The sequence below is a fragment of the Anolis sagrei genome, chromosome 7 (assembly GCF_037176765.1).
Source record: "Anolis sagrei isolate rAnoSag1 chromosome 7, rAnoSag1.mat, whole genome shotgun sequence".
NCBI lineage: Eukaryota > Metazoa > Chordata > Lepidosauria > Squamata > Dactyloidae > Anolis > Anolis sagrei.
In genome coordinates this window covers 21,431,011-21,446,060 of record NC_090027.1, presented here as the reverse complement: position 1 = coordinate 21,446,060, position 15,050 = coordinate 21,431,011, and the positions used below count along the sequence as shown (strand labels likewise).

At 46.0% G+C, this 15,050-nt stretch overlaps 1 protein-coding gene across 1 annotated transcript in view; it reads left to right on the top strand.

The window, feature by feature from the left end:
• GFRA2 (GDNF family receptor alpha 2) overlaps positions 1 to 15,050 on the top strand; it is a 95,776-nt gene that overhangs the window by 39,500 nt on the left and 41,226 nt on the right. The window contains exon 4 of the mRNA XM_067470727.1: positions 3,483 to 3,834. Coding sequence (XP_067326828.1) covers positions 3,483 to 3,834 — 352 coding nt within the window. The remainder of the gene's footprint in view (positions 1 to 3,482; positions 3,835 to 15,050) is intronic.

The following is a 15,050-nucleotide window of genomic DNA, read 5'->3' as shown; positions in this document are numbered from 1 at the left end:
GGTGAGTCAGGATGCTTCCATTGAATCAACTGGACTTTAGTCTCAGGATCCTAGTGATGGACCCAGGTTTCACCCTGTGTGATCAGTCTGTTGAAAAAGTCCTGGTTTCCATGGCACATCATTGTCAAGAGAACCCGAGAGCATTTGGCTCATTCCTGCTTCTGGAAAGGTGTGAGCACCTGGGAGACGAGTGAGCGGATGCCTTATGCATGGGAAGATGGTCTTGGGTGATTTTTTTCCCACGGATCCCACGCTCATCTTGAAATTTTGGGCTACATGACAAATGGTGACATGGCGATTTTCCAAAATGGCAACCTCCACTTGCTGGGTGTTGTGCTCATCCATAGCAGAGTGGGGTCACCCTGGAATTGGAGCTGTTTACACTGAAGTCCAACCACATTGGAATGGATGATGCCAGTTCTTGACTCCTTCATATGTTGGGGAATCATCACTAGAAACCTCTTTCATCTCATCGAATGTCTTCTTTGGTGTGCAGCATTTCAAGGAAAGGAACTCGAGGACTGCTCTCTATTCCGCTGAGTCCATTCTCAAACCTCTCACCACTTCAGCACCTGTCACATCAAGAACGTTCTCAGTTCTGGGTTGTAAATTGTCACATAACCTATAGAGACTTATATCATGAGACAAGTGCAGTTTTATCACCCTGTGATAAATAGAAGTGGGTCATGGGAAATCTTTAATGAATGCCCCTCATATCTGTCTTTCTCAGTCATGTCTATCTATGTACAGTTGGATGGCCATCTGTCGGGAGGGCTGGGGTGGTGCTTCCTGCCTGCCAGAAGGAGGTTGGACTGGATATCCCCTGATTTTCTTTTTAACTCTATGATTCTGAGTCCAGGGGTACATTGACTGGGAATTGCCTGTCTGGCAAGGGTGGGCTAGATGGCCCTTGGGGTCCCTTTGGTGATTCATTCTCTCTGCAGTACTAAGAGGAAGAATAATGTATCACTCAGCTTTCTTGTCTTTTAGAAGAAGCCATTTTAATGTGAGGTCTATCTATTTTCAGACCCCATTCAGATGGTGTCTGGTGCATTCCTCTGCCCCTTCCTTTCACGATGTATTTGTGCCAAGAGGCAGCCTTGGCATGGAGGCTGTGTTTGGGGCATATTGGTGGCCATGTACACGAGGGGGGCATTTAAAGCTGTGCTCAAAGCAGACCCCGGAATAGATAAGGCTTAGCAAAGGGAAGGGGAAAGACATTGCTGGGCTATGGGCTCCTTTTTGCCTTCCATTGGGAAATCCTTGTGGCATCGACTCCCCTCCTACCTTGCCCTCGGATTTCGTTCTGTTGGATTTCACAATGAAGTTCCAACCTGTGCTTCTTTTAGTGATGCAAACCCTTGGCTTTTCATCTTGTTGGCAAGACACTGTGATATTCTTCGCCCAATTTGGAGAGAATCCTTGCATTTGTAAGAATGGTTTCTGCCCATGTTGCTTGCTGCATGTATTTTTTTTGAAACGAGAAGTACCTGGTGGGTTGCACACACCTTTGTGCGCATGTGGGAGCATGCACACATCAAATGGAGAAGGATGAGAGTTGTGTGCAGGGACGCTTTCGTGCAAATTGCAAAGAATTCCATGAGGAAAGGGCTCCCCGTCTCCTTATTATTGTGCCGAAGGCAAAGGCTCCCACCGAGGCGAGCCATTCTCCCCTCGTCTTGACACACCATTCGTGCAAAGAACGAAACATGTTGCAAATGCTCATCCTATTCCCAGTGCATTCTCAATTGGGATTTTTTCTGTTGTGATTCTTCTTGTGTGACTCAACCTAATTATATTTTGCTAAAGGGCACCTGGAGTCAATTCAAAATACCTACTTTGTTACCACACAAAGCTCCATAGGAAACAAAACCACCTGCAATTTATTTTCACTCAAGTCCCAAACTGGGAGGATTCTCACTCACTCTCCAGACCTTTTTAAAGAATCTATGCCTTTATTATTATTTTTCAGCAATATATGCCTCATTATACAATTCGTAAAGCCAATATATGACTTATATCACATATAAGTCCCATCCTCCCCTGAAAATAATAACCACAAAATAATAATAAAGTTGACTTGTCACCTCAAAGATGTACAATGAAAATACGATTGTCATACTGCTAACTGAGAGTTTCATTAATGCTGATGATCATGCCATCACCACTCAAGCAGAGAGCTTTGAAATGGTGGAACAGAAGCTCTCTGAAGCCTATTACAGAGAAAACCAGCTGATTCCTAATCCAGGCGTGTGCTTTTCACCTTAAGAACAGACAAGCATCTCGAGCTCTGAGGATTGCCTGGGAAGAAATCCCACTGGAGCATTGCAACACACCCAAATACCTGAGAGTCTGACTTATAAGAAGCACAGCTTGGATATCAAGTGGGTGCTACAAATAGTATTGTACAAAAGCTGACTGGGACAACCTGGGGGTCACAACCTTGCGCTTGCTACTCTACTGCTGAGTACGAATGCCCAGTGTGGAATACATCTCACCATGCTAAAACAGTGGATGTGGCTCTTAATGAGACATACTGCATTATCACAGGATGTCCACACCCACCACCAATGGATACATTATACTGCTTAACTGGTATTGCACCACCTGATATCAATCGGGAAGTAGCAGTCAGCAATGAAAGGACCAAGGCAGTGACATCTCCGGCCCATCCTCTGTTTGGATATCAGCCATCACTCCAATGCATTAAATAAAAAAAACAGCTTCCTAAGGTCTACAGAGATACTTGCAGGAACACCTCAGCAAGCAAGAGTCCAAAAGTGGCAGGTGAAAACCTGGAACTTCAATTCATGGCAGATACCAAATGAGAGACTCTCTCCTGGGCACACAGAAGGCTGGACAACTTGGAAGGCACTGAACAGGCTTCGCTCTGGCACCACGAGATGCAGAGCCAACTTTAAGAAATGGGGCCACAAAGTGGAGTCCACGACAGGCGAGTATGGAGAAGAGCAAACTACAGACCACTGACGACAATGCAATCTGAGTCATGCCATATGCACAATGGAGGACCTTCTCAAAGTGACACCAGAGGCACTCCAAGTGGTCAGCTTCTGGCCAAAAGAATTTTAGCAGCATGCCAAGTTTGTAACTTTGTGTTTTTTAAAATACATTATAACTTTATTCTCACTTTGCTTCTGACATGATAAATAAATACTGCCATATAATCCATTTCAGTGTGGATTTTATACAGCTATGTGGAAGGGGCCCAAGTCTCCAGGTTCAGATAAATTACATCCATGGATATTAAAGGATTCTACGATTCTGTGTCCACTGTGTATGACAGGAAGTACCTAGATGTGTTTCATGTTTCCAACATACATTTTCAGTGTCCAGTTTGGCTGGAGTCAAACTATGTGTCCTTTAAGTAAGGATTCTCTTCCAGGTCAAAATGTGGGTTATCCTTTCATTCTTTTGACCATGTTGTCCTCCACCAATTCCTTTTTCCTAATCTCTTTATCCAGGGATGGACCCGGCGGCGGCCAGTGCCAAGAGCAACCACTGCCTGGATGCGGCCAAGGCCTGCAACCTGAACGAGAACTGCAAGCGACTGCGCTCAGGATACATCTCGGTTTGCAACAAGGAGGTCTCCCCGACGGAGCCCTGCAACCGGCGCAAGTGCCACAAGGCGCTGCGGCAGTTCTTTGACCGGGTGCCCATCGAGTACACTTACCGCCTGCTCTTCTGCGCCTGCAAGGACCAGGCCTGTGCCGAGCGCCGGAGGCAGACCATCGTCCCCCACTGCGCCTACGAGGAGCCCGAGCCCCCGAACTGCCTTGATCTCAGGAGCCAGTGCCGCCTGGACCCCCTCTGCAGGTAGGAAGTGGGGAAGGCCTTCTAGGATTGGGAATGGAGTGGAGACTCTGGGCTGGGGGCAAAGAGCTGGTCTTGTGGTGAGAAGAGCTGTTTGACAGCAGAATATGTTGCCGCCTGGATGTCTGTTGGCATCTCCTTCTCTAGAGTCTGGATGGCCATCTTGGGAGGGTTCTGGTTGTGTTTTCCTTCAGGGCAAAAGGAGGTTGGACTGGGTCATCTTTGGGAGGCTCTTCCAACTCTAGCATTGTATGATTCTATATAGAGGCTGTCAGAAGGTCTTTGGCTGTGTTTTCCTTCAGAGCAGGAGGTTGGACTGGATGGCCTTTGAGGATCCCTTCCAAGTCTAGCATGCTTTGATTCTATAAACAAAGGCCAGATGGTCACCTGTCAGGATGGCTTTGGCTGCATTTTCCTTCAGAGCAGGAGGTTGGACTAGATGGCCTTTGAGGGTCCCTTCCAACTCTAGCATGCTTTGATTCTATAAACAAAGGCCAGATGGTCATCTGTCAGGAGGGCTTTGGTTGCATTTTCCTTCAGAGCAGGAGGTTGGACTGGATGGCCTTTGAGGGTCCCTTCCAACTCTAGCATGCTTTGATTCCATAAACAAAGGCCAGATGGCCAGCTGTCAGGAGGGCTTTGGTTGTGTCTTCCTTCAGAGCAGAAGGTTTGACTGGATGGCCTTTGGGGGTCCCTTCCAACTCTAGAATTGTATGCTTCTTTAAACAGAGGCTGGATGGCCTTGTTTCAGGAGGGCTTTTGTTGTGCCTTTCTTCAGAGCAGGTCTGGATGGCCTTTGGGGGTCTCTTCCAACTCTAGTATTCCATAAACACAAGCTGGGTGACCACCTGTCAGGATGACAGGTTGTGTCTTCCTTCAGAGCAGAAGGAGGTTGGACTGGATGACCTTTAGGGATCTCTAAGAACACTACAATTCTGTGATTCTAAGGGTTTGGCCTTGCTTCTGAGCTCTTCGAGATCCCTTTGGGCCCTTCTGTCACAGGGATCCTAGCCCATCAATTGGCTTCAAACCCGCTCAATATATACACCCCACTCTCTTTTCCGGGCCCAGTATCTGTGCCCCAGTCTGCTCTTCCTTGACAGAGAATTCACAAAATACCTTTGGCAGGTGATGTGAGCATGTTCAGCGATTATTCCTTGTTGCTGAGGTGTGTTACACTGCATTGATTTTGCATTAGAAACATCTTTAGCATTTCAAGATGCACATGTTCTTTTGCGTTATGCTTGTGTGATGAGAAATTTAACTGAGGATAAATGTGCATGCTTTTCCTCTTGCAAATACCGAAAACAAAACAAAGAATGTATACTCCAGGTACAACATTTGCAGATCTTGGTTCAGTGGCTTGAAGATCTCATTGCTTTGGCTACGCTTGGATGTATTTTTATAGATGCCACTTGCAAGAAAATGGGCTTGTGGTTAACTTCTATTCGTGCAGCGATAATCAGTGTTTCTATTAGTGCGGCATTTCCCAATCTTGGGGGAGGGGGTGCGAGGAGGGTTTCAGAGGGGTTGCCAAATACTATCAGAAAACATATATTTCTGATAGTCTTAGGAACCCCTTTGGCAGAAAAGGCTGAAGATCTCTCCGCCTGTTTTAATTAATTACCAATATGCAGCTTGGCTCACTTGCTTGAGCAACCCATCCCACCAAATGCCCTCCTCCACTGTGATTGGCTGGGTTCTCAGCCAAGGGGAGGTACATTTCTGAGATTCCAAGCGGGGAGGGGAGAGCAGGTGTGCTCAGTGCATGACAGCGTGGTGCGCATCTGCGGGCGAGGGAGAACATGTGAAGGCTGGAGGGAAGGTCATGCCAGCAAGTCCCTTCAAGGCATGGGCATTCTGTGTGGGAAGTTTGACCCAATTCTATCGTTGGTGGGGTTCAGAATGCTCTTTCATTGTAGGTGAACTATAAATCCCAGCAACTACAACTCCCAAATGTCAAGGCCGATTTTCCCCAAATTCCACCAGTGTTCACTTTTGAGCATATTGAGTATTCCTGCCAAGTTTGGTCCAGATCCATCATTGTTTGAGTCCACAGTGCTCTTTGGATGTAGGTGAACTACATCTCCCAAACTCACAATGCCCACTAAATCCTTCCAGTATTTCTTCTTGGTCATGGGAGTTCTGTGTGCCAAATTTGGTTCAATTCCATTGTTGGTGGAGTCCAGAATTGGGGGGGGGGTTGATTTTGTCATTTGGGAGTTGTAGTTGCTGGGATTTATAGTTCACCTACAATCCAAGGGCATTCTCAACTCCACCTATGATGGAATTGAACCAGACTTGGCCACACAGAACTCCCATGACCAACAGAAAATACTGGAGGGTTTGGTGGGCAGTGTCCTTTGGTTTTGGAGTTGTAGTTCACCTACATCCAGAGCTCACTGTGGACTCAAACAATGATGGATCTGGACCAAACTCTACATGAATACTCCATATGCCCAATTGTGAACACTGATGGAGTTTGGGGGAAATAGAATCTTCACTTTTGGGAGTTGTAGTTGCTGGGATTTATAGTTCACCTACAATCACAGAGCATTGTGAACCCCACCAATGATAGAATTGGACCAAACTTCCCATACAGAACCCCCATGACCAACAGAAAATATTATATATTCTGATGGTTTTCGGTGACTCCTCTGACACCCCCTCGCGACCCCCCCAGGGGTCCCGACCCCCAGGTTGAGAAACACTGCCCTAAATAATAATAATAATTAATAATAATAATAATAATAATAATAATAATAATTGCTTTTCTCCCCAATCTAAATTGAAACCATAGCATGACAGTAGTCGAAGCAATTTTAAAAGGTATTAAACCACAGACTGATTCGAAAACTGGATTATTTAAACTACTTGTGTTTAACTTCGATGTGTGCCGGTGTCTGGCTCTGCTTCCTGGAAAGTAAAGAGTCTCTTCTTTCCCTGTTGGACGGTAGACTAAACTATCGACAGGGTTTCTGGTTTCAGCTGCCGGTTTGCGCTCCTTCCCCCCCTTCACATCAAGGAATGGAAAACTGTTTGTGGAAATCAATGGAGGCATCCAAGATATTAATACGGCTGAAACTGAAACTCGCTCGCGCTGCAGGAACCGAGAGCCCCAGCCGAGAGTTTCTGCTGCTGCTGACTTCAGAGGCCTGCTTCTTGTCTGATGAAGGTTGTTTGGGGGTGTTTGCAAGCGCGGCCCATCTAAATGCGAGCCCATGGAGCACCAGAGCTGCCCGGGGAGATAGTGGTGGTGGTGGTGGGAAACATGAAACACTCAATTGCAACATCAGGGCTACTATGTGTTTTGGCTTTTGGGCTGGCTCTGACTTGCAGCAGAAAGTTTGATGTTGACTATCTTTGTCTGGGCAGCATCCAAATTCTTAGCCAGGCCCCTCTTCCAGTCTCACCATCCCTGTTTCCTGTGGTCCAACAGGCCAAAGGACTATAAGATTCCCATCTTCCTTTCCACCTTTCTGACTTCCACGTCTTGGTGTTGTGACCCAGAGCAGGAAACTGGACCCTCTTGACAACAATCCACCACACTTGACTGCAGGAATACAATCCTTTTTATTGAAGAACATTGAATGCAAAACAGAGGAAGAATCAGAGATAAATAAAAACCATAGCAAAACAGCAACAAGCAATGTCCATGAACAAGTCCATAAAAAACCACAGCAAACGATGACTTACTCTTGATGAATCATGAAATCTGCTAGCTCCCAGCTAACAACACTTGGAACAACTTGAGAAACTGCGAGAAACCCAGCCACTTGAATCAGGAGGCCTCCACAGGCTTGCACTTAGAACTGGAACGATTCCTGGTCTGAAGGCAGCTTCAGACCCAGTACTCTTAAAGAAGAGAAATCTATTACGAGACATGCCTGAAGTTTTTGTTTGCATTTCTCTCAATCTTTCTGACCTCCGTAAACTTTGTGCTTCTCCCCTGCTCTGCAGAATCTGCCCCCTCCTTCCCTCATTAGGCTGACCAGGTGTCAGATTCTCTGGGGAACTAAGGCTGGGAGAAAAAGGGAGTGAAACTTCTCCGCTCGGTTCGGAATGAATGTTCTCATGGGAACTTTGTCTTTCACTTTCCAAGGGTGTAGGATTTTCACTATTCAACCCACCATCAGTATTAACATCTACATTGGCCTCAGAATCAACATTGACATCTACATTGGTATCAGGAAATACAATCAAAGAATCAGGTACAGGGTCACACAGAGGCTGAACCCCAACACTTGGTTACATCCAGATTGGACTATTGCAATGCGCTCTATGTGGGGCTGCCCTTGAAGACGGCCCGGAAGCTCCAACTGGTACAACAGGCGGCAGCCAGGCTCCTTACTGGAGCAAACTATAGGGAGCATACAACGCCCCTTTTAAAATAGCTTCACTGGCTGCCGATAAGTTGCCGAGCCAAATTCAAGGTGCAGGTTATGACCTATAAAGCCGTAAACGGTTCGGGCACCGCCTATCTTCGCGATCGCATCTCCCTCTATGAACCGGCGCAAACTTTAAGATCTTCCGGGGAGGCCCTCTTTTGGCTCCCACCACCGTCATGAGCACGGTTGGTGGGGAAGAGAGAGAGGGCCTTCTCGGTGGTGGCCCCTCGCCTCTGGAACGCCCTTCCTAAAGAAATAAGACAGGCCTCATCCCTCTCCTCCTTTTGTAAGAGCCTGAAGATCTGGTGGTTTAAACAAAACTTTGAGAATGACTCGTTCTAGCTCTGCCCTAGATATTGTTGAAATTGGCCATATCTCCTTCTACCAATTACCCAGGTCACTCTCTTCTGTTAGACCCTGGAAATGTATAGCCATAGACTCTACCTAATTTCCCAGGCCCTCTAAAATCGCATTAACCCAGCCCAGCCTTTTAAACTGCCTTGATCAGACATGATTATTTTAAATATATGTGCTATTGTGGTTTTAATGCTTATATTGTCTTGTAAATTTTATGTTTATGCCGTTTTTTTTTTCTTGTATGTACTGTTTATGTTACTTGGAAACTGCTCTGAGTCCCTTTGGGAAGATAGAGCGGTATATAAATAAAGTTTTGTTGTTGTTGTTGTTGTTGTTTGTTGATGGGCTTTGCTTTGGAACCAGCACTAGCAGGCTGTTCAGCAGACATTGCCGTGGGGTCTGCTTAGAATGAATATTATTATTCAGACTGGGTTGCTGTGAGTTTTCCCGGTTGTATGTCCATGTTGCAGAAGCATTCTCTCCTGATCTTTCACCCACATCTGTGGCAGGCATCCTCAGAGATTGTGAGGTCTGTTGGAAAGTAGGCAAGCGGGGTTTATATATCTGTGTGGAATGTCCAGGGTGGGAGAAAGAACTCTTGTCTGTTGGAGACAAGTGTGAATGCTGCCATTGGCCACCTTGATTAGCATTGAATGGCCTTGCAGCTGCAAAGTCAATCAGTGAGGGTATCTGCATAGAGGTCTTTTGGAAATTAGGCAAGTGGGTTGTATATACCTGTGGACTGATGTCTAGGTTGGGAGAAAGAACTCTTGTCTGCTTGAGGCAAGTGTAAATGTTGCAATTGGCCACCTTGATTAGCACTGGATGGCCTTGCAGCTTCAAAGCCTGGCTGCTTCCTGCTTGGGGGAATCCTTTGTTGGGAAGTGTTAGCTGGCCCTGATTGTTTCCTGTCTGGAATTCCTCTGTTTTCTTTAGTGATGTTCTTTATTTACTGTCCCAATTTTAGAGTTTTTTTTAATACTGGTAGCTAGATTTTGAAAGAGGAACACTTAGAAACAAGGGAATTCCTGAGATGAATTTGTTAATGCATTGTTAATGAATTTGTTAATGTACTGGATAATGTTTTAAATTGAGTTTTATGGTTTTAATTGAAAATTTAATTGTATACTAGCCATCACCTGTCACATGTTGCTGTGGCCCAGTCTGTGTATATGTGTTTTTTGTGTGTATATATTTGTGTATGTGTGTATATATGGGTGTTTGTGTATATACGCTTTTTTGCACATGTGTTGCAATGCATTTTTTTGTTTTTGGGGCTTTTTAAGTCTCTTCTGCTGTGTTTTTCAGTATTTTTGTAAGCGATGGCCACTTGTTGGCCTGAGAGGTGTCTCGTGTCCAAATTTGGTGTCAATTCGTCTAGTGGTTTTTGAGTTATGTTAATCCCACAGACGAACATTACATTTTTTATTTATATAGATACTAGCCGTCCCCTACCACGCGTTGCTGTGGCCCACATGGGGGTTCTGTGCGGGAGGTTTGGCCCAAATCTATCGTTAGTGGGGTTCAGATTGCTCTGTGGTTGTAGGTGAACTATAAATCCCAGCAACTACAACTCCCAAATGTCAAGATTCTATTTTCCCCAAACTCCACCAGTGTTTACATTTGGGCATATTGAGTATTCATGTAGAGTTTGGTCCAGATGCATCATTGTTTGAGTCCACAGTGATCTCTTTATTGTATTTTTAAAGTGTTTTTTGCACTACAAAGAAGATATGTGCAGTGTGTATAGAAATTCATTCATTTTTTTTTCAAATTATAGTCTGGCCCTCCAACAGTTTGAGGGACTGTGACCTGGCCCTCTGTTTAAAAAGTTTGAGGACCCCTGAGCTAGATACCTCTATTTCTGGGTGGAGATGTTGCTTCTCTTTGCCTTCAAGAAACCAAGATAGTTTAAGCTCAGTCCTTCTTCTGAATAGAATAAGAGCATCTCCCTGAGCCTTGTGATGTGGATCTAGCGCTCATTCCTCCCCGGCAGCCCCTCCGTGAGGCTACGATTCCCTCCCCCCTGCTCCACTCCCATTATTGGCCCTCTTCAGTCATTCTAAAAGCTCCCCCTCTTTCTTGTTTGGCTGGAGAAGAGGATCAAAATGGCTATCATCATGCTGTATATAATAACAGTAATTTCACACAGAAATCCCAAGGAGGACAAGTGGCTGTCTTTAGCTCCAGACTGGAGAACAGCCAAGCGCCGCTGGAGCGTGAGGCCAAAGGAGTGTCGTCCTTGGAACTGATGAGCGCTTTCTAAATTATGGCACTGGTCCCAGGGAGAACAGACCTGTGGATTCCGTGGGATCCAGCCTCAAACAAGTATTGTGATACATCCTGGCAAAAGGGCTATCTATCTCCCCAAAGATAAGCCAAGCCCTGCTCCTTTTCAAGTGAAGAGGTCTCCTGCTTCGTTCAAAACCCCCTAGGGGGGACTCAGGGCGGCTTACAAAAGGCACAATTCGATGCCTAACAATTACAACATACAATATACTATACAATACACAAATTTACCACATAATATCACAGTTATAACTAATTAAAACCACCAGACAGTATACTAGCAGCAATAAACATCTTGTGGTCAGTGTTCACCAAATCCAAGTCCGTAAACCATTTAGCATCGCCATTATCCTTTCCTGCTCTGGTCATTATTGGTTGTCTTTGTCCATCTGCCAGCTTACCCGAACGCTTGGTTCCACATCCAGGTCTTTAGCTTCTTCCTGAAGGAGAGGAGGGATGCTGATGTCCTAATTTCCCCGGGGAGTGAATTCCACAGGCGAGGGGCCACCACCGAGAAGTCCCTGTCCCTTTATCACAGTCTCGCTCGTGATAAAGGTGGGGCCGAGAGCAGGGCCCCCTCAGAAGATCTTAAACTCCGAGGCGGGATGTAGAAGGAGATGCGTTCGGACAGATACGCTGGGCCAGAACCGTATAGGGTTTTGTAGGTCAAAACCAGGACTTTGAATTGTGCTCGGAATTGGATCAGCAGCCAGTGGAGCTGACATAGCAGAGGGGTGGTATGCTCCCTGTATGACGCTCCGGTGAGTAATCTAGCCGCCGCCCATTGGACTAATTGAAGTTTCCGAACAGCCTTCAAAGGCAACCCCACGTAGAGCGTGTTGCAGTAATCTATTCGGGATGTAACAAGAGCGTGGACCACTGTGGCCAGATCAGACTTCCCAAAGTACGGGCGCAACTGGCTATCTATCTCCTGAAAGATAAGCCAAGCCCTGCTCCTTTTCAAGGGAAGAGGAGACCTGTTTTGGTGCTTTCAGAGTCAGAATGGTGCCTCATGCCACACTGGCTGCTTGGTGGTACATCCAGAGGCAAGTAGGGCAAGATGAGAAGGATTCAAGTTGAGAAAGCCAGTGTGGGATCATGATACGGGTCCGAAGAGGAGCCTGCTCTGCCTTGAGGGTCCCTGGATAAGTTTCCAACAGACCTCACAACCTTTTCTATACTGGATAAGGGTATAGATGCAACCCGGCTGTCATTTGAGATTTAGTCTTGGGTGCCACTGTTGCCCCACCCCCTTTTGGGCCATAGTGTTGTAGCTCAGCAAGTGGCTGAGGATTTTTCTGACATGTCAGAGGACAAGACGTTTAATGGGTTTCAAAGTGATGAAGGAATTTCAGGCAGTTGAAGCCGATGTTGTGCATTCCTGTGATTGTTCAAGCAAAACAAGTTCTCTTGGAAAACAGCCTTTGGCCGATGGGGAGTTTTCCAGAGAAGTCTAATTTGGTTTGAGAACGGAGGGAGTGAAAAATAGATTAATTTGATGTTCTGAGAGAATCCATGTAAAGACCTTAAAGCCCAGGTGCATTCGGCGTGATCTCATGGCTACTTGGTCGGGCTTAAAAAGTGGTGTTGGCTTTATGCCTCTCAGAGGACACAACATTGCCAAGGGATAGAATAACAGAATCATAGAATCATAGAGTTGGAAGAGACCTCATGGACCATCCAGTCCAACCCCCTGCCAAGAAGCAGGAATATTGCATTCAAATCACCCCTGACAAATGGCCATCCAGCCTCTGTTTAAAAGCTTCCAAAAAAAGAGCCTCCACCACACTCCGGAGCAGAGAGTTCCACTGCTGAACGGCTCTCACAGTCAGGAAGTTCTTCCTCATGTTCAGATGGAATCTCCTTTCTTGTAGTTTGGAGCCATTGTTCCGTGTCCTAGTCTCCAAGGAAGCAGAAAACAAGATTGCTCCCTCCTCCCTGTGGCTTCCTCTCACATATTTATACATGGCTGTCATATCTCCTCTCAGCCTTCTCTTCTTCAGGCTAAACGTGCCCAGCTCCTTAAGCAGCTCCTCATAGGGCTTGTTCTCCAGACCCTTGATCATTTGAGTCACCCTCCTCTGGACACATTCCAGCTTGTCAATATCTCTCTTCAATTGTGGTGCCCAGAATTGGTCACAATATTCCAGGTGTGGTCTAACCAAGGCGGAATAGAAGGGTAGCCTTACTTCCCTAGATCTAGACCAGGGGTCCTCAAACTAAGGCCCGAGGGCCGGATACGGCCCCCCAAGGTCATTTATCCAGCCCTCACTCAGGGTCAACCTAACTCTGAAATGACTTGAAAGCACACAACAACAACAACAATCCTATCTCATCAGGCAAAAGCAGGCCCACACTTTCCATTGAAATACTAATAAGTTTATATTTGTTCAAAGAGTTCTTCATTTTAATTATTGTATTGTTTTAAAATGGATTTGTTTGGGTGGTTTTGCACTACAAATAAGATATGTGCAGTGTGCATAAGAATTCATTCATTTTTTTTTCTTCAAATTATAATCCGGCCCTCCAATAGTTTGAGGGACTGTGACCTGGCCTTCTGTTTAAAAAGTTTGAGGACCCCTGATCTAGACACTATGCTCCTATTGATGCAGGCCAAAATCCCATTGGCTTTTTTTGCCACCACATCACATTGTTGGCTCATGTTTAACTTGTTGTCCACGAGGACTCCAAGATCTTTTTCACATGTACTGCTCTCAAGCCAGGCATTGTCCCCCATTCTGTATCTTTGCATTTCGTTTTTCCTGCCTAAGTGGATTATCTTGCATTTGTCACTGTTGAACTTCATTTTGTTAGTTTTGGCCAATCATCTCTCTAATCTGTCAAGATCATTTTGAATTCTGCTCCTGTCCTCTGGAGTATTGGCTCTCCCTCCCAATTTGGTGTCGTCTTCAAGGAAAAAAATTTGGAAGTCAATAAGAAGATTTTATATTTATTTTTACATATTTTTCCCCTTTTTCTTTTCAATAAACTTTTTTCCTAGAAGCAGAAGCAGACGGAGGGCCATTGATGTCTCCTCTGCTGTGGAAGTTATAGCTGTTTGTAGAGGCAGGAACTTGTCTGTGTAAGTGGGCACCCCAGCCACACACACGCATACATATTTTCACTTTTATTATGTGTATAGATTTAATAATCTGGTTTCCATGTATTTATTGTTTGCCTTCTCTGTGAAAGACCTATGGCCTAAGCATCGAATCAAGCTTGACTTGAGTGGGAGGGAGGCAGTAGCGTGGGCTTGTGATGGGCAGCAGGGACTGGAGAGAGGGGCACATGTCTGAGGAGATCAGAGAGTCCCAGATTGTAAGCGATGCTCAAAGGAAGGGGAGCCATCATTAGTGCCAGGCTTGTCTGGCCACGTTTGGCTCCCTGGCTCTGCCTTGACAGGATGGCTTTCTCTGTCTCTCACAGCCGAATCAACTGCTGCCCAAGGAGGCCTTTCTTTGTGGCCTCAGAGACAGGGTCGATGGAGGAAGGGTAGGAAGGGGTCCCTCAATAGCCAAACGGACTCAGCACATTGCCTTTCTCATCTCCATTCCCTCAGATATTGGCTGTTTTTATGCTAGGCTCAAAGAGATGGAGGGAAGCTCTGATCTGCTGCCAGAGGTTCCGAAGCATGTGCTTCCCTTGGATGTTTTACATGCCAGTCCTGGAACGCAAAGGCTGCTCATCCCCTCCTCCTTTTTTGTTGTTGTTGCTGCTGCCACTATTTATTTATCGTGTCAGAAGCGAATTGAGAATACAGTTATAATGTATAGAAAAACCACAAACAACGTTAAAAACTTGGCATTATGCTAAATGTCCTTTGACCAAAACTGGCTACTTGGAGTGCGACTGTACCTCGTGAAGGCGGATCTGGCGGATCTGGCCAGAGTGGTCCATGTTAGTCACCTCCAGATTAGATTACTGTAATGCACTCTACGTGGGGCTGCCCTTGAAAACGGCCCGGAAATTCCAACTGGTCCAACAGGCGGTGGCCAGATTGTTAACTGGCGCTCCTTACAGGGAGAGGTCAACCCTCCTGTTTAAGGAGCTCCATTGGCTGCCGTTCATCTGGTGCTCACCTACAAAGCCCTAAATGGTTTGGGACCCACCTACCTGCATGACCACATTTCTGTATATGAACCCACACGATCTCTTTGATCTTCCGGAGAGGCCCTGCTCGCGATC